Source organism: Calidris pugnax, unplaced genomic scaffold, assembly GCF_001431845.1.
Source record: "Calidris pugnax isolate Ruff unplaced genomic scaffold, ASM143184v1 scaffold4, whole genome shotgun sequence".
NCBI classification, from domain to species: Eukaryota; Metazoa; Chordata; class Aves; order Charadriiformes; family Scolopacidae; genus Calidris; species Calidris pugnax.
In genome coordinates, this window is record NW_015090781.1 from 253,472 (window position 1) to 281,345 (window position 27,874).

Here is a 27,874-nt window from a genome sequence, read left to right on the forward strand (position 1 = left end):
GCAGTGAGAATTGGTAGATGTTTATTTCAAGGAAAGATTAAATGCTGCCCACACCATAATTAAACAAAGCCTGTGATTATATGTTTCTTATTACCAGGATCTTCCGTAACTGCATGTTGCTATATACAAATGGTAAACTCAAGACTTGACATCTCATACCTGATTTGCAGATGAAGATTTCTCATTTACCAAGCAGTCTGGCACAGCCAGAACAGGCTTCTGCATTTGAAAGTGTGATAGAGAGCACTGGTTTTGTGATGAAAAAAACCAGTCCTCATTTTGGAAAACAGTCCCCAGAATTGCGAGCAAAATTTATTCTGAGTTTGATTTGGAATGAATTACTAATCACATTAGCTGTAAAGAAGGCCTTTTAATTTCACAGTCCCTGGGAAAGTGAAATGTGAGTAAGCTGATTGTGAAACAACTTCTGCATAAACATCTGGTACTGTAAGTCTTGGACTATCTATGCTGAGGTGACAGAGCTGTAATTACATATCTTTCTCAAGATGTGGTTCCAGATTATGAATGTTCGTAAGTCAGTTATAGCTTATATGCCAGTTTTGCTGAATACAGTTATAAATACCAATCTTATTTACACTGCTTATTAAAATGTTAAGTAAAGATAGCATGACAGCATGTTTGGAAAGCACTTAAGTTCAGTATTGTGAAATACTTGTACTCTCTTAAAGAGTGCTCCTGCATGCAGTGTGATGTTCTATATAGTGTTCTTCCTGGCATAAATTCTAACACTGAGCCCATGACCCATCACACTCATCCCCAGTGGGATGTTAGAGGTTTCTCCAATGGGAAGTATCTGGAAGGTGCTGTTGTACTGCCATTCGTGAGAGGAAAGTCACGTAGTGTTTTGGGTGACCCAGGTTTTCGGGGTGCAGGTGCATCAGGTGAGTATGCTGCGTGGAGTGAGAAACAGAACAGTGTTTCTGCAGGAAGAAGGGCTTTAAGCAAAACTCAAGATTTCAGCATGATGTCACAACTGTTGAAAATGAACCAACCTGTGAGAGCAGTTTATTGCACAACCCTGGCAGCCAGAGAGGGTTTGGACTAGTGCCTCAGTACTCTGCTGTCTCATGTCTGAAAGCTGCACCTCTCTTCTGTTAGTGTTTTGGGAAGTGGGGAAGGAATATTTCATTATTGCATTTCATGCTCAGGATAGGACACTAGTAGAGATTGCACCTTGATAATTTCACCTCTATATTCAGTAGCTGCTCAGAAGCCATCTAGGTGGACCTGTGGCCATTAAGTGTGGATGAGAACTAGTTTACATCAGGCTGTCATTAGGCTGTCAAAGCCAATGCTAATTGAAATAGCAGAATATAATAATCTTCATGAAAAGTGCAGTACAAAAGAAGTTTATTTCAGAGTATCAAAACAATTACTATGATAAACTCTTCCCTTTTTATCTTCTCCCCCTTAGAGGGCAGGTGGAGTATTGACTAGAGGGAAAAGAGCCTTCTGTTGAGTTAACAGAGGTATTTGGTGCAGGAGTGTACCCGTGCGTGGCTGCAGATTGCTCCTGGTACGACTGTGATGGGATTTCCTAGCAGAATGTAGAATAACTGTGTGGTTTAGTTCACAGAGCATTTATAGCTTTCTAGGCTCCAAATCTTTCTTACAGAAAAGAAAAACACCAAGTGTTTTTCTTGGGAATGGGAATGGGAAAGGCAAAGAGCTTTTGATGGTGGCATGCCAGGGGACCTAGCTTCTGTCTAATGCAGCCCTATGAAGAAACTTTCAGAACAGGCAGAGACCTGAAGCACTGGCTACTGCCAGGAGAAACACAGAATTTTGCTCTCACCTTATAGGCTGATTAGTATTTTGCTGTTCATCTGTCCTTAGCGTTTTGATCCATTGGGCATTACCTGCTGTATGAACAGGCCTGTTATCTAGCCTAGGTGGACCAAAGTAGACCTTTCCTAATTAAAACATGCAAACTGTTGGAGTGCTAGAAACTCAGGTAATTTTTGCAATAGCAAGCAGTAAGATCTAAGAGCAACAAATTTTGGAGTGAAACTTGGTGCTAGGGACGTGACATCCTCACTGTGCATTTCAGGAGTTTTATTACTTTTGTCTTGATCTACTCTGGTCTTTTGTTTGATACTTGATGACAGAATTTGTATTATTGTTACTCCAATATATGGTTTCAGAATCCAAAGCTGGAATAACCCACATCAGTAGAAGCGCAACTCTTGGCCTCAGTTCAGTAGATTTCTGTTTACCCCAATGTTGTAGTAGATCAGGTTCATTTCACAGAAACAGAGGTTAACTTTGTATTTATGCTCTTTACATTTTTTCTCAAAATGTCCCGTTGGACTTAATTACTTTGCAATAAAGTATTTTGATATTTTCCTTACTAATCTACTTATCAAAACAAACCCAGAAGAATATTAATTTATGCTCTCATCAAATTGTTATCAATAGGAGTAGGATTTTCTTGGGTAAAAATGCCTCCAAGTTCCTCCAGTTTCTTACAAAGAGAGTGGGATTTGAAAAACAATTCTAGTTTTGTAAACAGATACAAAGAAAAATGACAACCACTTGGTGAAGTAGAACAACTCACTCCATATTAAAATGAACTCTTTTCGGTTTCATTGGCTCATAGAGAAAATTCCTTAATATTACTTCTGTGCAATAATACAAGAGAAATAATATACTTTAACATTAAGGATATCCTTCTAAATAAACTTGATTTGTCAGAAATTACATGAAGGCATTTCCTAACTGTTTTACCTATATTGGCTTATTCAGTGCTCTGAATTCTATTTAAATTACTTTCAACGTAGCACTTTGTTAATCTGATCACTTAAATTGATCCCTAGAGAGTAGATGAACCAATTCTGAAAATTTAGTCTCATATGCTATAAAAGTGAAGAGGTTTTATATTCTGGAAGAAGTTGACCTTGTACTTTCCTAGTATGAAGGTTGCCCCTGAAGGGTTGCCTCCTTCTGAGAAAGAATATCACCCAGCCACTGGTGCTGATCTGAAGCACAGTTATTATAAACCTTCCATGGTCCTAATCCCAAGGAAATTCCACCCCCATCAATTAATTCCCTTCACATGAGCAGGAGGTTTCAGTCCTCATTTTCCCTTACTTATTAGCAGAGAAACTGTCAGAGTACAGCAGAGTATTAGTCATTTAATGGGGAAGCAGAAAATAACAAGGAACTTACAGCTGGTGCATTATTTTGAATCGGCTCAGGTCATAATCTGACATGTTCTGAAAGGAGAGAAAACAGGTTTTATATTTTAGATAAAGATCAATGTAATCAAAACCTTTCCATTAAGTGAATTGCATGACATTTTTAATAGTGAACTAAGCAAAGACCTAAAAGATAGTTTTTAGTTTTGTTGCTACATTGGTGTCTGATCTTGGTTAATGCTTAACTTTTTATTACTGGCTGCTGCGACGTTTCTGGAAAGCTGGTAGCACACACTACATTGTTAAACTGGAATTTAACCGGGCATGAGGCAGATTAAATGATGCTAGTTAATGAATCATTCAAAAAGCGATAAGCAAGTCATTTTATATGGTTTCTCTCCAGCTTCACCATGGAATTTCTTTGGGGCTTTTTTCTGAAATCAGAATATTAGTATAACAATGGCTGAGTGGAACATTACTTTAACAATGACTGGGAGGCTATTAAATCCCAGTTTGGTCTGTTGTTGGGCTAGACTTCTCTGTGACTCCTTAACCCATGAAAAACTGGGGCTGAAAAAGAAATAGAATTTTTAGTGTGCCATTTTGGCACAGGCAGTGCCCATTCTTAATGCTGCTAATGCAGTTACTGGAAACAGTTTAGCCAAATCATATCAATGGTTGGTGTAGCTCCATATACCTTTCACCTCAACGTACCTGAGTCCATGCACCGCACGAAAGCAGCAGAAGTACTTCTGATGTTCAAGCTAGTTCGCAGCTTGCAGCTGAACTTCTTAAATCAGAGTTTTAAGGTAGTGTAAATTAAACTTTTTTTAATCTATGGATTTTCCTTTAGTGCAAAATTTCCAGTAAAATCTCTGGATTGTACCTGGACCAAGTGTGTGATTGCATGGTTTCAGTCCAGCAACCTGCTAATGCTAAAATGCCCTATTGGTCCACATAGACTTCAACAGAGGACAGGTCAGAATGAAAACATGTCCATTTAGTAATGCAATTCTAGCCCTCCTCCTGTTTTTGCGTCAAGAAAAGGAAAGTAATTTGCTTCTTTCCTGAGACTTCCAAGTCTCAGGCGCCCATGTAATGGATGTGAAATCCCTGAAATGGCTACTTTCCAGTGACTTCAGTGATACTGAGTTAATTGTAATATGATTTATGTTTGCCCAGCTCTATCTGGTTTTCTGAATAACTTCTGCAGCCACCAGTCCCATTCCAAACTGTTTTGCTTTTTGTGTCACTATCTAATCAGCATGATGAATGAGTTTGTATTGAGCATACAACACGAGACGCTAATAACAAGCATGTGAGACAAGGAGAACAAGTGGAGAACACGTAAGATCTCAGAGAATTCATATTTCCTCAGTCCATATTTAAATTCAAGTGAGCGCCTGCATTTCTTTTATGTATTTGTTGTGAAAATATGCTATTTCAGACACTAGGGAACCCCCTACATTTAATACCTGGTCTGTAATTATACTGTAACAAAAAGTAGCTGCTTATCTACATGTTGTGTGCATGGCAGTATGCACGGCAGTAACTAGATGATCTAGTGCATCTAGAAATCACCAAATCCCTGAGGAAATGTAAAACTCTATTGAGCTGTCTGATTCACAGACAGGCCCATCTGGGCTCCTTCAGCCGTTGTCAGCTCTAGTGATGGCTCACCAATTGCCTCTGCGGATCAGTGACCAGCAATATTAGGGCCATTTCCTCCCTGTGACTGCACCTTCTAAATAAGAGGAGGAAGCAGCTGCGCTTTTTGTTGTAAGCACTTGATTCTCCTTCACTCTCTTTTTCTCTGCAAAATCGAATTTTTAAACCTTTACTTCTGTGCATTAAGGTTGCTGAAGTATAATTCCTTGGTGATGGCAGCCAAATATCTTGTGTAGCTCTCCCTGCCCTGCCGAGCTTTTGTTTTGCTCCTCTGCTCCCAGCAGCTCTTCTCACTCGGGCAAGGGCTGCGCCTGGGGTCAGACCAAGTACTTTTTGTTAACTAATAACTGAGCTAATAATTGAGCTAGTAAGCGAGTGATTAATTGATAGAGAAAGAAGCTATGGATCCAAGCACTTTTTATACTGATGTATGTTTTATATAGAAAGTTTTAATTTGATTCCTTATTTTTTCCCCTGTGAGATAGCCTTCAATAAGGGGATTAAGCTATAAACCTCCCTTAAGTTTGAGGAGATTGGCATCTACAAATCCAGCTGAAAGCTATCTTTTTCTTACTTTGTATGTTTATTTTTCTTTGCAGTAAATTGCCCTAGTGATTGAAACTAAGAGCTACTGCTGCATTTTAGCAATAAAATTCTGGTCTTAGGAAAGAGTACAAAAATACCTTGCAAACTCAACGTTTTTGAAATGCCGCGGTAGCTTCTGTAAGATGACTAATTCTTCCAGGTTTTAATTATCCATTGCTCCTGTTGTTGCTTATGACATACATTGTTAGTGATTCATATTGGCGTGAGTGGAATACATTGCAAATGAATGTGTGTGATAAAAACTACTTTAACAACTTCTTTTTCCTGGAGTGATTTGAGCTGCCAACCCTGCAATGAGGAACTTAAGGGACAGATGGGAGTGTTTGGGTTTTTTGTATTTACAGTTTCATGTTAGAGCACAATTTAGAAAGCATATATAAAATTATGTTCTCTTCAAACCTGCTGTTGATTTCCTCTTTTCTACTGGCAGCTTCATTCCCAAAACCCTGGCTTTCTCAGTCGCTCCCTCCCGTAGCTCTGCGTACCCAGACCTCTGAGCCTGCAGACCCAGCCGCCAGCTTCCTTGGGCAGATGGCACCACAGAAGGGGCAAAATGTTGTGCTGGTGCAAGTGTTTGAGGTGTGTCTCTTGCTCCTTTACTTGCAGAGGCATGTCTGGGGTTTCAGCCTGTGCTACTGTAACTGCTTGCCAGCAGGGATGCTGAAGAAGGGGCAGCTTTACATCAAAAGCAAAGAGAAGCTGAATTTCTGTACATTCTGGAGCTGCAAACCTGTAAGTAGGTTTTATGCATTTTTGTCTGGAAAAGCTGAGACTGACTAGTGCACATGGGCCGTGCAGAGCACACAGGCTGAGCCTGCACGTCTGAGGTGCTCTGGCGCCCGGCACGTGCTCCCCAAACGGCGGGCACACACATGTGCATGTGGCATGTGTGCCTCGCCCCCTTAGGGCACTTTGCAGGCTTGGGGACACATAGGGGATGACTTGTAGGTGGATAAGGGTTCATCAGCATGCAAGTGGAGTCCTGGTGGCAGGAAACTGAGTGATAGGAAGGTAAAGGGAACGTGGTTCTTAAATGGGATAAACTGATGTACTGCAGTGTGCAGCAGGCACTGCAGCTTCCCCTGCCCCAGGGGTAGCACCTCTCTGAGGAAGGCTCCTACGTCTGTCAGGAGTCATGGGACCTGACCTGTGTTGGCCTCCAGCTTTGCTTTGGAGATTTTTTGTGTGCCCTAATGGCTCCTAGCTGAGATTGTGCTAAGGCATATTTTAATAGAGTTATTGCCTCAAAAAAAGTTTTTAGATGTCTTTGAGGAAGGTTGTTAATACAGTTGATTGTACAATACATTTTTTTTCAACTATGTTTTGAAGTTTATATAAGCACATCTCTTGCCCCTTTGCTCCTTTTCAGACCCTCCTCGTACATGACACCTGTATAAGAGGGTTATGGCTGCAAATAAAATGCCTCATCAATCCAGGAGAGCTCTGAAGGATCAGCTGGAGTCTGAAATGGTCAAATTCTGATGTGAATGAGGATGAGGGGATTCCCTTGACTTTCATAAACAAACATACTGTGTTGCTAGGTAAGCTGTCAATATCTGAGCAGTAAAGCTGAATGTAAGGTGACAGTCTTGTCATTACCTTAAAATAATGTTGAGTTCCATTCTGTAACATTGCCATTTCTGAGCATGGAACAGATGGAGAGGTTTGCTGTGAAATAAGTTTGTAACTTTTTGTGTGTGTCTCTGTGTATGCGTATATGTATATTAAAAATACATTTTATATATAAAATATATGAATATAAAAATATTTTAATAGATATTTGAATATTATATGGTATAATGAATTTGTCTTCCTCTGAATTTTCTTCAATTTTTGGGAGGAAAATTAAAGACCTGGATTTATTTGATGTAAAGCAAATTCATGTTGTTATGGCAAAGTAAATGCATAATATATTACAAAAGCTCTGTGTTCAGAATGATCAACTTCTTGATGTTAAAGCCTGTTTATGTTTATGGAATCTGTTTGGTATTGACAAAAAGACATGCAAGAAGCCAGGATTAGGATGAATCTACAGCTACATTTTTATTTTTGAGAGACAGAAATTTGGAGTGTAAATAGAAATGATCTACATTTAGGCAGTCAATATGAGTAAAAAAAATCTGAAAAACCATAGAATTATAATCATACATGCTAATGATATCCTCTATTGACTGGCACAGTAGAGTATCAGTACTTAGTCAGAGAAGATATGGCATTTTTTAGTAAAAATGTCCTTGTTGAATAAGAATATGATCTCAGTGGTCTTTATGGAATAAGAGTAAGATCTCAGTGCTGTTCTCTAGAAATACAGCCTGAGCTATAGACTTCTGCCAGTGATATCTGGCGAAAACTCAGTGGCTCAGACTGACTAAATCATGCAATAAATGCATAGTGGAGATTTTTTAGGGCTTTTTCTTGGAAAAATGAGAACTGTGCCCCACAGGGCAAGAAAAGCAGAAGAGAAGAACATAAATAATATGTGGAATACTTAAAATCAAAGGTCAGTCCAGAAATAATGGGATAATAAAGAAATATGTTTCTATCCTGAATGGAGAATTAATATTTTTAAGGTATTTATTCACTTTAAAGTGTGTAAAACTGACACCTAGTGGTAGCAAGAGCAAAGTGGCTTTATAGTGAAACCAGTTTGCAAGGGCAGACTAACACGCTGTAACTGTGTTACATACTGAAATTGTAATTCTCTGTACTTCAACCTAGTTCAAATTCTGTTTCTTTGTATTACAGAGCCTTTCAAATTAAATCTTGCTCCTTTTAGTAATATGTCACTAGTGTGAAGCAAGGTGGTGGTGTCTGTTCATCTTTATGAATGCATGGACTCCTGCTAGAGAAGTGTCATCCTGATGAACGGTTTCATTAAAGACAAAAAAGTTGGAAGGGGCGTTATGATTAAAATATTCCCATCCAAAAAGCTGAGGATAAGATTAAAGAATTTTAGCAGGGCCACTGAGGAAATTGTTCGGCAGCTACCAATTTTAGACCTGTTAGGAATAACCAGCAGAAGTCAGGCGTCAGAGCTGTGATACATGTCTCAGGTATGGCATCTCTTACAAGTGCAAGCTTCTCTGGAGGAGGGAGCAGTACTTTATGGCTAAAACTGAGATCTCACATGAATTCAGACAAGAGGTGTGGGGTATGAATCATTAGAGGGTATAGGCATGTGCTGAAGTCATTCCCATGAAGTGAGAGGATACGTTCGTTTCCTGCAGTCTGAGCTTAGCTGTTTTGCTGAGTCATGGTTGATATCCACATTTCCCATTCATAATTTTATTCAAATAGCATTTTAAAAAATATTTTTCTTTTCTATTTCTTCCACATTTTGTCTAGCTTAGACACTGATTTTAGTGTCTTTGAAGAAAAACCCTTGCTAAAACACTGTTATACCTACCCAAATGAGGCTTTAATTTAGCTTTACCTCCAGTGCTATTATATAGAGCACTGCCATATCTTTATAGTGATGCACTGCTATATGCTTAAGCAAATTAAAATGGGGTTTAGTGTTTGAAAAAGGAAACAAGCCACCACATACAGAAATAACAACTATGACCATGAGACATTTAGCCTTAGCAAAACCAGCAGAGCCTGTCGCTGATGTGGGTGGCAAGATTAGGAAGTCTGATTTCTTTTTTTTTTTTTTTTTTTTTTTGAGAAAACAATTCAGAAGAGCCAGCTGAAAGTCTTCTAACAGAACCATTTATCTCTAAAAGTGCTTCAATTAAAACAGATTGCTTTGCGGGGCTTCTTTTTCTTCATCAATGATGAAGAATTTATTAAAAAAAATTGGCAAAGTTGAATCACTTTATGTTGATGTTTTTAATATAAGGTAAAAGGTCCAAACGAAGCATGTCAGTGCTACTGCTTCAGTTGTTCTGAGACATTTTAATTTTACTTTTATGGGAAACTTGCAATTATTCATTCTGATTCAGAACAAAAGGAAATACTGAAGTGTTAGAAATTCCATTTTTAGCCACATCTAAGAATTAATGGCCTGGAAAGTATTTCTAATCTGTAGCCAAGATACCAGTGACCTGAGATCTCCAAGAAACAGGACACGCTGCAGAAATGTCCTCAGCATGGGGCTCTGCTGGAAGCAGAACTGGTGCTTTAGGAGTTGACCTTTCCTCAGGACTCAGCTCAAGGGTGGGAGTGCACTAGGCTGTTGACCAGTTTTGGACACATTTTAATAGTGATATCTAACAGGATTTACATGGTCAGCTTCTTTTAATAATCTTGCTCTAGGACAGAGCTAAACCATGACTGAGGCCAGCTGCTGTTCCCAGCTACCCAAGTCCCCTTCCAGTAGCTGCATGCAGGTGATCTCAGCCAAGTGGTGCCTCTCCACATCTAGCTGATTAAAACAATGCTGCTGTGAAAACAAGAGTCTCCCTTCACCATGTGGTTATGTGCAATTTCTTTCTAGTTAATCTTTTCCTACCTAAATAGTCTGGTTTTTTCTACCTGGTATATCCTTAAGTGAGCACACCTCTCCACCATGGCCTGTATGCCAGGCTCTTGTTGAGGTTCCGTGATCCTCCCTACCTCTGAAAGGTACCTATCTCTTGCCCCCAGATAACCTGAGCAAGTTTCATTTTAATTAACTGATATCCTGTTTCTGGGTGGGTGTTTGATAAAAGGCAGCTAGCATAGAGCCCTTCTGGTGCTCTGTCCCCCGTGCCAGCACGGTGCCAACAGGCAGGGCTGAGGGGAAGGTACGAGGCACCTGAATGGCCCAGTGTGGCTGCCAGGGCCAGTCCTGCTCCCTCGCTTCTCCCTCAGCTCCTGTCATGGAGGAATGTCTCCCATCCCTCTTCTGACTCTGGTGCTTCTCTGACCCTTTTGTGAGTTGAGTCAGCTGCAAATGAAACAAGGGCATTGAACCAAGGGGTGCTTCCGGCTAGAAAAGGGAGTGTGTGTGGAAATTGTCAGTGAGGAGACCCACCCCTGTCCCTGGCAGCAGCCTCTTCACTTGTCTGGATTTGTGTGAAATCTCTCACTGAAGCTGTGTTTTTCACAGCTTCTTTAAACACAGCTGCTTTAAACCACCTGGAGAGGTGTCTTCTCTGGGCACTGTGCTTCCTCCACCGCCTCCATGCTGTCACCAGCAGGGTCTGGTGAGTGGGATCAGTGGAAGTGGTCTGGCTGAAAAATAACCATACCAAAAAAAAAAAAAGGTCCATCTGGATAAAACCTGGATGCACCACCTTTGTGGCCAAGTGAGAGCTAGTTCTCGCAAAAGTGTGTGTGTGTGCAATGGGAATGTGTGTTGAAGGGAGCATTGCCCCTTCAACCAGCTCTGAGACTGTCCCTTTAGTTACTGTGATGTGCTTACTGGGGAAAGGGAGGGAGGCATGTGAGAAACACCAGCTCACACTTCAAATTTAAAGAGGACAAAGTTGCCGATTAAAAGATTAAAATTTTATTATACGAAACAGCGCTGAATTGGGTGCACCAAAAATAGATGCACGCTGATCCTTCAGCTTTCAGGTATTTTATACCCTTATTGTGGCCACCTGAGTTTCTGTCTCTCTTCTCATGGGCTGAGAAGTTGGAGCTCACATTCTTCCTGACCGCCCGACCTAATACAGGTTTAGTTTGCACCTTTTTATCATATAAGGCACACACACGCCTACTCTACGAAATCATTATCCTAAGCACACCTTCGATTAGTTGATTACACTACATGTTATTTCACAGTCTTTATTACCATCTACTTGGCAGATTTACTGTCCAAGACTGGTTTCTTTGGCCTTATTGATACTCCCCTATCCTCTGGGTTGCTGTGTGGAAGGCGGTGTTGCGGTCTGTTTCTCTTCCCCCAGATAACGCTCTGCACACAAGGATCCCTTGACAGACCAAGGGCATTTCTGGGGATTGATTGGATACAATTTATTAGACTCTACTATCACTAAGACTCCTTTGTTAGCACAGATACACTAACAAGAAAATATCAATTAGCTGAAGCAAACTTAGCTCATTTCCCACAGGCAGGAGCTAAAATGGCTGGGGTGGCGGCATTTTCAGTGTTTGAATATTGACTCAGTAGGAAGAGTACTGTCTTGAAATGACAGCAGAGGCTGTCTCAGTGGAAAATACTCTGTGCACTGGATTGAAAAACAAAAGTTCTCTCTATTTTCTGGGTGTAAGAGTTTCTATCCTGCTTTTACAAGGGAGGCTAAAAAAGACAGCAGGGAACAGCACAGCAGGAATCAATTCTCAAGTCACTGATGGGTGAGACTGGCAAGTTACTTGGGGAAAGTCATAATCCTAATTAAATGCTGCTATACAGGACAAATAATTGAACAGAGAGACTCTGCAGGTATTTCAGCATGTTGGGAGCAATGGGATCACTCTTGGAGAATTCGAGAAATCGGGGGACTTTAAGCCTTTGACTCTCCCCCGCTGGCCGAGGGCCTGGGAACTGTGCAGAAGTGCTCCCTGCTGACACGGCCTGCGGGGGGGGCTGCCTTCTGCTGTCCTGCATCTGGACAAAAACACTAATTATAACAAGAAGCGCTGGAAACAGCTGAGCCTGAAAAGGCTGTACAGACAGGGTGTGAGAAGAGTCCCATGTCAGGGCAAATGCTATGGCAGAAATGGCCAGCAACCTTAAAACTGAAGCAGCAATCTTAAAAGCAAAATCTATACACGAGAGTGTTCTCGAAAGATTAAGAAAGATCATGTGCCTAATTGGAAGCACATTAAATTTCATCAAGGGAGCTAGAAGTAGCTAATCTTAATGATAAGAATAAAAGCCCTTGCTGAGTCAGAAAGCAAATGTGACTTTGTATACACCCGACAGCTCCAAATGCTCCAGTGGCTGGCCACCTTCTGTTTGGAAATAAACCACTTCCTCAGCTTCTTGCACGTTTACATTGAAGTAACAATTTGATATGCCCACCCAGAAATCTGCTGAGATACTTTCAAAGTACCACTTGTATAGTGAGGTAGATGACCCTCTTTGATACTGGTTTATATTCTTGAGGTAGTGCCTTTGTTCCACTGTTTAGCTTCATTTTAATAATCACAATGATTATAGCTATCTGCTATAGATACTCTTTAGTTCATACAGTCATGAAAATGTTATGTATATATATCTGTAGGTGTCTTGAAAATGAGCAATTATTTGCTTGAATCATTTACCTCAGCCACAGTAAGCAACGTTGTTAATAGTTTGTAATCACTGGGTCCATATGGCAGCAAGATGGTGACTGCATGTTAATGGCTGAAAAAACTTTGTGAAAAGATACACTTTAAGGTTCTGGCAAGTCATTGCAAGTAGGAGAAGGAACACCATGTACGCTTGTAGTAATTTAGGTAAGCAGCAGTATTGTGAAAATTCAACACAATGAAGATCCCTTACTGTAAGGTGTTCATGCTAGATCTCAGCTGCCCTAATAACTCAGCCTTCCTGACTGTTGTGTGTTGGAGAGACCAGCTGCTGATACAGCATACAGCGTGTGGCACTGGTTCAAACAGAAGAAGAATTTCTGCCACTGGAGAAAGGCACGTTTAGTTGTTCATGTCAGTAGATGTTTTCATTCAAAGCATGAACCTTTTGTCACAGATGATCTGTGTTGGGTCGCAGCATGGTGAGTGTGGATGAGGACTTCTAAGCTGTGGTGGAAGATGCATATAGCATGGAGTAGCAACCTTCCCCCAACTCTGTGGTGCTATGCAGGGAGTGCTGCTTTGTGGTTTATGGCCAGGGAAGCCCTGAATTGTGACAGCCACCTCTTGAAGGGGAAAAGCCAGAGATTAGTACAGTATTAATCAATGCTTACCAGTGACACAAAGAGCTTTAGAAATATACTTGGTAAGTACTTGGCTACCCAGAGGTTAGGGATATTTGATTTAAGCATCTCCTTCCTTCCTCCCCCCCCCCCCCCCTCCAGTTTGGAAATTTGAAAGTCTGTAAATATACTACTCTCTCCCACACACCCCAACATCTCCTGCCTTTCTGGGACGCCATTAGATTTGTTAGTATGCTTAAATGGTTTAATTAAAATCTTTTATGGTCAACTGCAATAAAGTGTCTTCTGTCAGTGCAACATGTCTTATGCTAATGATACTTCTGGTTGACAGACTGTTGTAGGGACAGCTACAAAGATCAAGAGTAAATTAATTTGAGACGTTTGATTTCCTTTACCTATCATGAGCTGAACAGGTAGGGCTGTTAGAAAGAAGCAAAGGAAAAGGTGCTTTGAAAGTTTCTCCAAGATGTCCTTTGGTATTATATGACAATTTAACAATATAATGACCCATTTGTCAAGTGATGTATATCTGTGTAATACATGTTAAACTATTAGTTGTATTTCAGTAGGAAAAAGGAGATCTAGCTTTGGATATAGGACTCATTGTATCAGCTAGGTTAAACAAAGTTGTCAATGTTTATGTGCATATATATATGTAGATAGATAGATAGATAGATAGATACTGTGCAGTCTCTCACAGTATCCTCCTAGAGAAACCAGCTGCTCATGGCTTAGATGGGAGTACTCTCTGCTGGGTTAAAAACTGGCTGGCCCAGGGAGTGGTTGTGAAGGGAGTTAAATCCAATTGGTGGCCGGTCATGAGTGGTGTCCACCAGGGCTTGGTATTGGGGCTGCTTCTCTTTCACATCTTTATCAATGATCTGGATGAGGGGATCGAGTGCACCCTCAGTAAGTTTGCAGATGACACCAAGTTGGCTGGGAGTGTTGATCCGCTGGAGGGTAGGAAGGCTTTGCAGAGGGATCTGGATAGGCTGAGAGCAGCAGGATGAGGTTCAACAAGGCCAAGTGCCAGGTCCTGCCCTTGGGTCACAACAACCCCCTGCAGCGCTCCAGGCTGGGGGCAGAGTGGCTGGAGCTGCCTGGCAGAAAAGGACCTGGGGGTGTTGGTCGCCTGTCGGCTGAACAGGAGCCAGCAGTGTGCCCAGGTCGCCAAGAAGGCCACCAGCATCCTGGCCTGGATCAGGAACAAAGTGGTGAGTAGGACTTGGGAGGTGATCATCCCCCTGTACTGGGCACTGGTGAGGCCCCACCTCAAGGGCTGTGTCCAGTTTTGGGCCTTTCACCACAAAAAAGACATCGAAGGGCTGGAGCAGGTCCAGAGAAGGGCAATGGAGCTGGTGAGGGGTCTGGAGCACAAGTCTTGTGAGGAGAGGCTGAGGGAGCTGCGGGTGTTCAGCCTGGAGAAAAGGAGGCTGAGGGGAGACCTTCTTGCTCTCTACAACTCCCTGAAAGGAGGTTGTAGCCAGGGGGGGTCGGTCTCTTCTCCCAAGGAACAGGCCATGGGACAAGAGGAAATGGCCTCAAGAATGGCCTCAAGTTGTGCCAGGGGAGGTTTAGATTAGATATTAGGAAAAATGTTTACACTGAAAGGGTTATTAAGCATTGGAGTGGGCTGCCCAGGGAAGTGGTTGAGTCATTATCCCTGGAGGGATTTAAAAGATGGGTTGACATAGTGCTTAGAGACATGGTTTAATGATGTGTTGTTGTTTTTTTATCAGAGTTAGGTTGATGGTTGGGCTAGATGATCTTAAAGGTCCCTTTCAACCTGTACAGTTCTATGATTCTATGATTTCTCTGCAGAATATTGGTACATAAACAATATAGTATTTGTGGTTTTTCTACTTCTGTATTGCTGCTTGTTCTTTATACACAAACATTTGTTTATTTTGATTTCATGCTGAACCTGAATACTTATTTAAGGTCCTTAGGCACCCAGTGTGCACCTCATTCCCTTCCCTTTCAGCACTATGAATCTTTGAAAATGTATAGATCAGTCTTCTTTCTTTGACGCTTGATGTTAGCCAAGGAAGTTCATGTCTATATCTGAAGTTCTCAAAGCTTCTAAGTGTTCAGACAGCATAATCTGGATCTTGGTATGTTCTGCATTGATTTTATAGCATTAGATACTATTCAGGAAACAGACTTCCTTTTGGCTCTTTCTTGAAGTGACCTGAGTTATCTGTGAGCAAGGCAATTAAAAAATGGGTTATAAAAAGATGCCAAATGTCATTGAAATTAGTGTTCTGCTATACATAAGTGTATGTGACTCTCTTTTAGAAAAAATCTGTTTCTACCATTTTTTAAAATTTAAATTACAGTAGTCAGCAAGTGTGGTTCTTGTAGTCAGCAAGTGTGGTTCTTGTATTGAAAGAAATTGTAGGATGCATATTTAAAATGTCTAAAAATAAAAATCTTTGTTTCAAGGCTTTACAAGTCAGTGACCCAACATCTTGTTGACAACCAAGTTTAAACGCTTACAAGAAATTCCAACTTTTCACTGAGATACAGACACTGTTTCCTTTCCTGGCAGTTCATGAAACATTAACATTTGAATTTCAGTCCAGTACCATCTAACCATTTTAGAGCATTATATCTTTAAATCTATTAGCAAGCTTGTGCAGAGTTTAGAGTGGGAGGCAAAAAGGAAAAGCAGCATGTTTTCTTTGAGAAAAGCTGAGCTTTGAAAGCTACTGAAAGTTCTGGAATGTTAAAAGACAAACCAGATGAGATACACTAATGGGCAAAGAGCAAGAGAAGAGGTCAAAACTCTGCATGCAAGTGTCCTTTCACATCCTAGCAATTTCTGAAGATTCACATGGCTTCAAAAATAAACTCATTCCAGGGATACAATACACATATTTGCAACCAGTTCTAATATTAGTCTGTCATTATAATGGTATCTGAAAGCCAGTGATATTTATGCTAGCACAAAAGAGACTAATATGTTAATTTTAAATTAGTATCCCAACCCCAGTTGCCTTGTGCGTGGGAGTAGTTTCTTTTTAGGAAATGTCTCTGTTGGTTGACTTTTTCTCTCCCTTTCTCACCCTTCAACCACTGACTAATACTGAAATTTAACTTGTAATCGAAATGGAAATATTCATTCTATGCCATTTAAAATGCTTTAATCAAGGTTTTAAGCCAATTTATATTGCAGAGTGACTTGTCTACATGCAGAAAGAAACTAGAAATCCAATGAACATTGAGCACTAGTATAAAAATCATATGCTGCTCTCTAAGTGATTTGATGGATTTGTGCAAGTTAAGAGGCACTAATGGACAATGATCATATAATATAAAACAGCCATCCTTACAACTAGGCACATACACTTGTAAAACAGGAAAAGAGAAAAACATTTGAATGTCGATACAGGTCAATTAATTAAATATCAAATGTTAACAAATTTTGCATGTGTATTAGAAGTTAATCCACCACTGTACTGAAAGGTTTATAATGAGTTACGTATCAATGTGAATCCAGTCCTTATTTAAGTGACCACAAGCAAAATAAAATAACTTTATTGGATAAAACCAGTCAATTTTGATTACGTAAATTTCTTCCATATTTCAATAAATACTGTAAGTACTATTCGTGATTACGTAAATTTCTTCCATATTTCAATAAATACTGTAAGTACTATTTTTCAGCATTGCTTTCCACATTCACTTTAGCGACTAAAGCTACTAGCAATGATTATATCACTTCAATTATAGGATACAGTCATTTCTGGTGCAATTAAAATGTGAAAATGTAAAAAAAAACCATCTTAATAAATTAAGATGGCCACAGATCTAAAAAATCTAAATTTTATCTTCACTTATTTTTTGCAGTATCGGAAGGGAAGGGAGAACAGGTTTTAAACTTCAGACATGCAGACTTAGAAACCAAAATCCATTTAGAAATTTCTCCTTATAAATTAATGAAATAACCCATAATGGTTATTATGGTGTGTACCTCCTACAAAAGCCTAAACAAAAGTATTGTATTTCTACTCCAGAAAAATAAAACATTAAGTAATAAGAGTCCATTATCTTTTCCTTTATTACTCTTTAACTGTACTGGTTTTTACATGTGACTGTAATATACTGGCATAGTATGACCACATGCCTTCTAAGGTACTTAAAAGTTTTGTTTTCCTTATTTTCTTGTATTGCAGTACCTGCTGAGCAAAGACCCTGGCATTTCCCATTCTAACATGTTTGTAAAATGAATAGTGCTTCCCATTGTTATCTGTATGTAAGAGTGAATCTCCGTTCAGATGTGTATGTGAGCACACGTGTTCAGATGACGGATGTTGGGACAGTTGTTGACCTTCTGACTGACAGCCAAGCTTATGTGGAGTGTCTGTGGATCTGGATACCATTTAGCATGACAAAAGTAGCTCTTCTTGGCTCTAGCTGATTAAAATTCATATCCAAGATTGCATGAATATGGGTTACTTCAAGCTGAAACTCAACAAAGACAAAATCATATTGAAGAAATTCTTGGCCTTGGGACCATATTTCATGTTACATTGTGGAAATCTAGCTATTGTCTGCAAATGTCAGATTATACCCATTTTATCTCTGCTGCCCAAATGGATATTCTCCCATTTGGAACCAACGTGGTGGTTTGTGTTATAATGAAAAACATAGGAAAATATGAAAAAAAAAAATATCTCCTATGACCTCCTCAGTTTCTTATGCTCTTGAATTTATTCATGAGCATAGTAACAAAAATCCTTTAAGACCCAACAAAAAATATAGCACTACACTGTAAAGTTCAAGAATAGGAAGAAATTCTTCAAGAAAGGAAGAAACGGTAACACCATAAATAATGCATGCTGCTGTTCTAAAATAGACTGAAATTTTGTTGGTAGGGGACTTTCTGTTAGGAAAGTGTATATGCCATGACCAAATACAACCCCAGGCTTTGGGGATGGTACCTTCCTCCTTACAGATTTTATTTGCTTTTCTCCCTATTGTCTCTTCAAAATTCAGGACTGTGTTTGTGCAGATGCATTTCAGATACTCTGTGAACCACCTGAATCAAAACCATTCAAGTAAAAGGTTGATTTTTTGAGGATTTTCTAGTCCAGTAAAGAGTCTTGTTCACTTACAAGATGATGCTGGCACATACAGACATTTCTCTAATCTGTTTTTTATATACTACAGAAGCCAGACAATCTAACACATCAATGAAGCATTGCATTTCCCCCTTCATCAGGAAGTAGGGGTTTAAGGCAAATGTCAACATTTTCCTTGTAGAGTTCTGAGTAATTGAAAGAGATTGTCAACTATAAATATCAAATATACATTTATAATCTAGTGCCTGTGTGTTTTTTGAATACAAAAATTGTACAACCTGTATAGTTAATTGTTTCTATCTTATCCTCCAGTCAGATGGTTAAGCATCTTGCCTACTCGTATTATGCTGATCAGATGTTGTTTTAGTATTCTGGGACTTTTAAGTAAGTTTAATGGAAAATCAAGTTTTTACTTTATCAGGGTCATACCATGACAAATCAACCTCGGGCATTTGTATGGTTTTAATAGTTCTCAATCTTACACTTTTCACAGTCTGTGTTGCAATGAATGCAGACAATAACACTTTTAAAAATTGTAGATTGCATTAAGGTAGCCAGGGAGAAAATAGTTAAACTGTTAATTGAAAAAGCCCAGCTGCACCTGAACAGTGGAGGAAATAAAAAAAAAAGCACAAAAACAAAATAAAAGCATTCTATGCAGGCATGAAGAATATTAATTAACAATTTCAAATGTCTTTCAGAGGAATTTTATGCCTATTTGTTTACTAATGCAAACTCAAATACTTAGGTAATAGTACCTACAAGAAACCCAGTGCCTTACAAGTAGAAGCTGTGGTTCTGTATGTGCCACGCTGATGTGAATTTTAGCTAGATTTTACCTTTCAGTATTCCAGAGGCCTGAAGTACGTTAAATGAATGAAAGTCTTATTCTTCTAAACACTGGTTTTATGGGACTTCTGGGAATTCTAATTTCTTTCCAGTATGCCTCTTTCTGAGAGCCAGAGTGAAATGTGGTTTTCCAGCAATGCAACCCAAACTTCAAGCCAGATTCCCTGACGATAAAGTCTGTGCTTATGCACAGAATTGGCACTGGGAAAACTCAATAATGAAAGATCTCTGCATTTGCTTTTTTTATTGTTGTTGTTTTGTTTTTGTTTTTCCTTATTGTGGGCAAATTCCATTAGTTCTTAGATATGAAGAGGTTGAAAAATATTTAATGGTGTCCTCTGAGCCATTCTAGGAATGGCTGCAAGCTTTCTTTGCTCTTAACAGTATGTTGGTAACTGACAGGTTGTGCAAGCCATCTGCTGATCATTTTTAATTAAAGACAATATTGCACTGAAATTTAGCAGTCACTACATCTGTAGCAATCTACAGGTTTGCTGTTCCTGTTTTGTTTGCTTCTCCCCCAGGCATCATGCTTATTCTGAGCAGATGGCATCAGGTAAAAGAAAACAGGATGGCTTCATTTTACTAAGGGAAACCCCTTGACACTTGGTAACTTGGTCTTTATCTGACTCATTGTTTCTTGTTTCTATAAATTTGCAGTGCAGACTTTATGGATGTTCATTTTAGCTGTGTTAAGCTTTTTAATGCAGCCATAGCAGCTCAGTCAGCATTTGCAAAATGTGCACAGGTTGTTGTGCGTTATAGCTAGCTTCCAGGCTACAGGCATGTCTTTGTGAAAAATTTACCAGCAGAACTGTCCTGGCATAATCATCCTCGTGTAACACCCCTGTGGCTGTCTTATTGGGAATAACAGTGTACTTTTTTCCTTTGGTTCATGCCACTTTACATTTAGTAGCTTTATAATAGCAATATCCAGACAGGTTTAGTTTTTTCAACAAAAGTATACTTCTTTCTCTGCTCTTTTATGAAATTAAAGTTCCTTTGATACTTACTTTTTAATAATTATTTCTAGCTATCTTTCATTTTTACAATTAGGACTCCAATTAGTTCTGCTTTGATTCATCAGGAATTGCAGTTTGAAATCCTTGGAATTTATCTAATTTTGGCACTGGCATCACACATGGACCCAAGTAGTATATTAATATCTGGGGCCTTTCCAGGTTCCGTCTGTTTGGAAGAGAAACTTACTCTAAAGCCAGCTGTATTATTTAATGCAATCCTGTATTTACATAGACAATTGATGAAGTCCACCCTTCCTGAACCCAGTGGAAATAAACAAATTAAAACTTAAGACTCTCCCTGGCTTGTTCCCAAGGAGACCTTTCTCCCTGCTATATTGTCTGGTTCTCACAGGATTTCCTTGTTTTCAGTGGAATTGTATATATTCACCTCTCACGCCTTCTCATGAGACTCAGTAATATTCAGCTGGTTTTAGCCTTTGCTGCAGAAAGAAGTATTTTCCCAGAAATATCTTCCAGGCTAAGAGCATCATGGTCCCCCTCATCAAGATAGTAAAATCAGTGCAAGTGTATTATCCTTTGCAACTCCTGGTTTAGTTACATTGAGATTGCATCTGCTTTGACTTTATTGTCAACTTCTTTTCATTTTCATGATGGTAAGCAATGATAGAGTTTCAAGTTTAGTCTGGCCAGTGAGGTCCATATATGTGTAACCTAATTTCCTTACTGCTCTTCTTCTATTACATGGTTACTATATTTCTAGTATTTCTTTTATTCTTAAAAAAAAATACTATGTAGAGAAACTCTACAGCCATTGTAAATTGATGTTGTAAGAGTAAACTGTCTTAGAAATTAAAATTTCTAATAAAAAAAAGATTTCTGAGACAGAAACTGGATCCCCCAAAAGGACATAAGTTCTTTACTGTTTCCGTCATTTCTCAGGGAAATTCTCACTGTTTTTTTTTCAATTTAGTTCTTTGTTAATAGAAAAGCATGAAGTGTAACTTCCTCAAAATCTCCAACAAGGCACAGTTGGCTAATGCTTTCCAACTGCTCTAAGCTTGAGTGACATTCAGACAAAGACTGTCTATAATTGTCTAGTAACTCACAATATGCTTGCCGACCAGTGTGTGGGGTTTGGTTTTTTTGTTTTTTTTTTTTGTAAGATCAGTATTGTACAGAAGATAATCAATGAACTTGGCTTTTCAGTATCAGCTTCCCACGTTCACCTGCCTCTTCAAGCATCAAATAGAGTGGAGAATTAGGAATTTATAGCCCTGTATTAGAAACAGCTATTATGAAAGCAAAAGTACTAAATTGTGATTTTAGGGATTCCGGAAGATTTCTTAAATGGTTAGCAGCTGGTATTTAACAACGGGAGAGTGCTACAGTTTCTGGCTAGATTTTAAAAAATGATCTACAAAAAATGTCTACAGTGCCATGACAGTTGCATGACTCAAGGTTGAACAATTTAAACTTCAAAAATATTTTAGTATTGATAAATCCCTCTGTTTGATACAAAATGGAACTTACATTTGACATGTTGTGCAGGAAGTCCCCCCCAAGAAGTTTTGTGTTACTTAAGTGATGAGCTGTAGGATAATTATTTTCTGCAGCATTCCCCTAATTTCTGACAATATTCTTTCTTTGGAAAAATTAAAAAGATGAGTGTCCTTGCTGAAACCACATGGGCAACAGAGGCACATCTGCTGCACTGGTGGTTACACACTGCGGTAAACGTGCAGCGTGCTGCCGACAGCTTTGTTTTCCAGGAAATGTACCTCACAGTGTGTCCTGGTTTGAGGTAAAACAGAACTAATTTTCTGTTCAGTAATTTTACTTTTTTAGCTAGGCCTCTTCTGACTAACTAAACTCTGAAATTAACAGCATATTGTTCAGAAACTGTTCACTCTCACAGTGATAAGACCTGATTATACCAAGGAATGGTGTGCAGAGAGGCCCCTGCTTATACTTATTGCTATAACAACCAAGGTCAGGTAAATTTGTTATTTGCCCTGTTGGAGGGTCGGAAGCAGAAAAACGTAGAGGGGTCCCACCTGTAGGGAGGAACGGACAGGACAGGTGACCCAAACCTGACCAACAGGGTGTTCCATCCCATCCGCATCATGCTCAGTATAAAAGCTGAGGGATCAAAGGGTCAACTCTCTTCCTTCAATGGCCGACGTCCGAGGAGGACCCTGTCTGTTCGTCTGCCTTTGATCCTGATCCGAGCGTTCCTGACTCCAGAGCTGGAATCTGGCTCCTGTCCATCACTGAGTCCAGCCTGGGACTTTCCCCTGCACCAGCCGGTGACGTGATCGTCATCCTGGGAGCTGGATACGGTTTTGTATATACTGTATACATTTTTATTTTATTTTATTTTTTTCCTTATTTCATTATTTATTTATATTTTTATTAAAGTAGTTTAGTCTTTTTATAAACTCATAGTTTTTTTTATCCCCCTCTTCCTCTCCTCTCTTTTCCTTAGGGGGGGGGAGGGGCCATCTCTCGTTCTGGTTGGTCAATTCGGTCAAAACCACGACACAGTGAGGCCCACCAGGAGGGCAGCATGCTGCCCGCCCCAGAGGGGCACGGACTCTCTGAATTTTGGCGTATCTCACTGATACAAAAAAGCCTGCGCTGCATATGCCTAAGGTGTGGGTGTTATGGCAGAGAAGCAGAGGTTTGGATCAGGAGGAGTTCTACGGTGAGAAGAAGGACGGACCTGCATTTAACCATCATTGTAACATCAAGGAGACATGCGGAAATGCTGTACATGCGTCGCAGGACAATTTTACTCTGTGGCCATGCAGTTTTAAACAAAGTGACCCTGCACACACGTGAGCAGCTGTGTTCTAATGAATTTGGATTCAGAGGATTGGATTGGAGGACTGGAGCCCTTGTTAACATGAACGGCAGATACAGCACCTAATGCATCCGGAAAACAGCTTTGTTGAGCAATGGAGCCAAGCAAATGTAATTTCTCTGCAGTGCATAAATACATTATAACCATTATTTTACCTTTAAAATAGATCTTAAAGGCCTTTGACTTCAATAGCTACAGAAATGGAATTAGTGGTAGAGGAATCATACCAGTTCAAGATGTTATTCTGTTCCTCTCGTCTAATTAGCTGCAATAAATTAACCACAGTCTTATGTAAAAAATTCTACAGAGGTCAACAAAGGAAGTTATCAGATTTTTTTCAGGCATTGTTCTGGGTATCTGTCAGCTCTTATTATAAAATTAATGAAGAATTCTGTACTAGTAAATGTTCTTAATCATGCAAGTTTTATGAAAAAGCTTTTACATAAACAATGGCTTTAAAATATGTATTTTCTTAAAAACCCCAACAAAACAAACCAGACCTCTCTAGGTTATATTTCATGAGACATTCTTTGCCACAGTTGTGTGTTAATGGCTGATTCTACATATCTCTACTTTCTCCAAAGGGAGAGAAGGGCTGCCTGAGATTTCTGTTATGCAGTGGGGTTCCTCAAGTCCGAGACGTAAATCAACCCAATAAAATGGGAAACCAGAAAAATTGATGAAGTGTGTATGAAGAAAGACAATGTCGGATGATTTCCTAGTGCTGTAAGGAATACAGGCCTCATGCTGAAATCTGCTTGAATGATAGCTCTTATGAAATATTTGCTTACCAAGAAATGAGATCCATTCATGCCTAGTTTTTCTACAACCACAGCAGATTCAGGCATTCCAAACTGAGGTAAGAAAAAACAGAATTATTGCAATAGTATGAAACTTGACATTTGTAAACAAAATAATTAATATTTTCATGCTCAAATACTTGGCATTGTGGAAATCTTTATGCTATATTTCTATAATTAGAAAAAGAATATTGGACAGAATAGCAGTAATGCTAAGAAATAGATAGTGACTTCCACATAAGAGATAAGACACCTTTTTCTTAGGAAGAAAGATTACAGGGGATAAGGGCTGATAAAATCATGAATGGAGTAGACAAGAAGAAATTATGAAGCATCAAATGTAACATTAACGGAACAAGGAGCACAACTGAAATATACTGTGGATCTTTAATTGCTATGACATAAAAGGAGGCCAGCATTAGAAACAGGTTAAAACATAGTTTGTGACAAAAGTGATCAGTAGGCATGCAGTCACCTCAGGAAATGGTTATACCACTGCCTACTGGGAAATGAAGGCTATATAAATATAAGAGAAAGCTCTGTTGTTACATGCCTGTTTACCAGCCCCCTGCATGCACTGGATGCTACTTGGCTTCAGCAGTAGATATTTGGGCTAAGCGTGTCTTGCAGTCCCCATGATAGATGGGCATTGCTGGAAAGAATTCAGGTTCAGGAACAGGATTTATTTTCTGGAACGTGGTTGTGGTGGTGGTGGCTTTTAAGAAAGTTGATGTTGATTAAAAATGAAAATGAAACAGGAATGTCCAGAAGTAGTATCTCTTTATGACAGAAACTCAATAGTAATTTGGAAAAAAAATGAACACATTGGATTCCCTTTATTAAAAAGTAGGATATTTTCAGCCACGCTCCGTTCCTTACTAAAAATCTTACTGTGTGTTTGACAGTTTCACCTGGTTTTTCAACTGTTTTGCATGGAAAGTGGGAAAAAATTTAGAAATCTTTTCTTTAAGGATGTACCACTCTTGAAATGAGTTTCAGTATTTGTAATGCTTAGCTGTAAATTTCTGTAGCAATAATAACCAACTTGGACACTAACAGAGAAATACTGATGAAAATAAATTATTCTCATAGCAATATTTATGCTGCTTTTCTAATGTAATTATTTCTAGAATACTTAAACTCATCATGCCTAAAAACATAAAAGTGTATTTTATCTACTTTTTTGACATGAAAATTTCATATTCAGGCAGGTTTTTTTTTGGCCTATAAGCCACTATGCTTGAGTTTATAAATTGTTCATTTATACTATGATTGGGAGAGCGCTGCTTGTTTGCAATACAGAATAGATCACAGCTCAAAGCAGGGCATTGCTGTGGGTGTTGGACCAACACCTGGTTGTGGAGTGTATTAATTTGACTAATGACTATGTGAATAATGACAGGACCAGAGTAAATGGTCTGAAGTTGGGGCAGGGGGGGGTTAAATTAGATATTAGGAAGAATTACTTTACTGAGTGAGGAGTCAGCCACTGGAACAGCCTGCCCAGAGAGGTGGTGGAGTGTCCATCTCTGGAGGTGTTTAAGAAACACGTAGACGTGGCACTTCAGGGCATGCTCTAGTGCCCGAGATTGTTGGTTTGTGTGTGTTTGTGTGGGTTCTTTTGTTTTGGTTTTTTTTTGTGGTTGGACTCAATGATCTCAAAGGTCCTTTCCAACCATGAAGATTCTGTGACATCAGTTGCACTGATGTTGCTGGAGAGTAAAGAACCAAGGTAATGCATGGTTTCTGCTCTTGGCTTTTTCCGATCTATTTCAAGTTATTGGCTTTATGTCCAGTTATTGGCTGTGATGAGCTGGTTTTGTGCATTGGCTTATGGCAAGGATGTAACTTTTGTGTAAGGGAAAATTTGATGTTTTCACATGGTTAGCTTGTAAGACAAGCAGACATCTCACTACCGGTATTTAGTGAAGACCTCTCAACATCTCATTTTCTTACATAGACTCCATAGCATTAAGATCAGTTCTGAACAGAGGGACTAGCCTACATGGCAAATGGAGACTAAGTAGATAAACTCTGAATGCAACATCAAGTATCTCAGTGGTTTTGCAATCATTGCATAGATGCAAGATAACAGGGAAGTACATGCACATGACACGTGACTAACAAGTTTCCATTATTATCTATGCTTGTTTATGAGGAAAAAAGCAAAATCAATAGGGTTAATTTTTTTTTTCATCATGAAGTTATTCACTACTGAAGTTATTCAGTGCAGAATGGCTAGTTAATAACTTCTGTACTTACAACACACACTGTTAAGGAAATGCTAAAATTGCACTGTACATATGTACATATACCTTATACATATATATTATGGTGTCAACCTCAGTATACCTCTTCTAGAAGACCCAGGCTCAGTCACAGCACATAAAAGCTGATGTGGCTTTCCTGAACTGCTGAACACTATTGTGTTCTGTTCAGTGCTCACTGCTTGTCTGCTATCTTGTACACCTATATCACACAGTATTCAAACCTCCTCTGAACTCAGAATGATTTTTTTTTTTTTATTCTGAGCTGTTTTACAGCACTCTTCTTAAAATTGTCCTAGTTCTTCAGAAACATTAACTGCTTCTTCTAAGACCACCCTCTGAGATGAAAACTTCATTAGTGAGGGGAGTTGACATGCATGAGAAATAAAACTCATACAGTGTCCAGTGGTTTTGGACGTCTAACTACAGCTCTTTTGGATCTGTGAGATATATATGTATATCTGCATATTCAATATTTTGGCATTTTTACCTTATGAGCAGAGCTGCCACTGTGGTTGCAACCCCCACCTTTCATCACTTCTGTAAATCAGAGCCTGGAATTTCAAGGCAAGCACTCAGGGAATGTCATGTTTTTTCTGGGTGGCTTGCATGGCTTCAGGCAAAAATGCTGAGCTGGGGCAGTGACAGAATCTGATATTTCAAGGCTGAATTAAATCAACATTGCCATTAATGCATTCTCTCTTTTTCAGCAAGCCTTGGCCTTGTGCACCTTACAATTTCTATAACGGCCCAGAGCAGTGCACAAAACATACATGTTTCTCTGCATTGAAAGAGACAGTTTTTTATGAATGGAAAAGGCAGCACACAAAGAAGCAAATACAGACTATCATAATGCATATGTAAAAGGCGGTAAATTCAGGTTATAGAGCTAATCCCACTTCTGTCACTTTCAACACTGACTACTTGTTTCTGCAACCATAAGAGCACTGTTTTAGGGTTCATGTATGTGTATGCCCAGTCTGTGTGCAGGGGGATCCAGCACAGCCCGCCCGGAGCATTGGCTGTCTGTGGGAAGGATGGTGGTACCCGGTGCTCAGGCTCTGAACAGCTCTGTATGTGGTGGCCCTGGGAGAGCAGCTGTTGCTCCCCAGTACTTGTCCTTGATAGACAGAATGGCCAAGCACTTAAAGCTTGTTATACTGTAGTAATTAGATCACTTAGCTGCTTTAATCAGTGGTGTGAGTGTAAGCATGGGCATTAATAGCTTTTTATAAAGTTGAAAGTACTGAACAAGTACTTCTCTGAACAAGTATGAAGCCAGTAGTTATGGTGTGCCTGCTGAAATCTCCCTGGAAGCCTCCAAGTTGTTGAACAATTGTTACTAATTTTTTGTCTTGTATTCTGCTGTAGAATTACAGGGTACTTTAAAATCATTATATCTTCTATTAATTAGTCCGATTTCCTTTAAGCTGAAAGGCTTTGAGCTAATTAATCCTCTCAGTAGCTGTTCACAGTAATAATTTGCAGTTTAACTGACATGTTATCATTACGGTATGAAGCAATTCCATGGAACAGATTAGCTTGCTCAGTGTGGGGACAATGGTCCACCCATGATACATCTGCATTGTAAAACTGTTGTGGGTTGTCTTTTTTTTTAAATTGTACATGCATGAGCATATGTGTTTATGCAAAAGGCAAAATGGAAAAATAATAACAAAAAACCCAAACATTTTAAATTTTGGCCTACTCTTTCTGTGGCTACAAATGGAACTCTTATAGAAACACTTCATAATGCTATTATTTTCCTTGAAAAAGATTGTGTGCTCCTTCAAGTGAAAAGGATAAGAAACCTTAATGACAATG

At 39.3% G+C, this 27,874-nt stretch overlaps 1 protein-coding gene across 2 annotated transcripts in view; it reads right to left on the reverse strand.

The window, feature by feature from the left end:
* BLNK (B-cell linker) overlaps nucleotides 1–23,820 on the reverse strand; it is a 94,041-nt gene extending 70,221 nt beyond the window's left edge. The window contains exons 1-2 of one of the 2 annotated variants that reach the window (XM_014959700.1): nucleotides 23,775–23,820; nucleotides 3,190–3,236 (exon numbers count right to left, since the gene is read on the reverse strand). In XM_014959700.1, coding sequence (XP_014815186.1) covers nucleotides 3,190–3,236; nucleotides 23,775–23,795 — 68 coding nt within the window. In that variant the 5' untranslated portion in view covers nucleotides 23,796–23,820. The remainder of the gene's footprint in view (nucleotides 1–3,189; nucleotides 3,237–23,774) is intronic. The other variant, XM_014959708.1, reaches the window with a different exon arrangement.
* Between the last annotated feature and the right edge of the window lie 4,054 nt (nucleotides 23,821–27,874).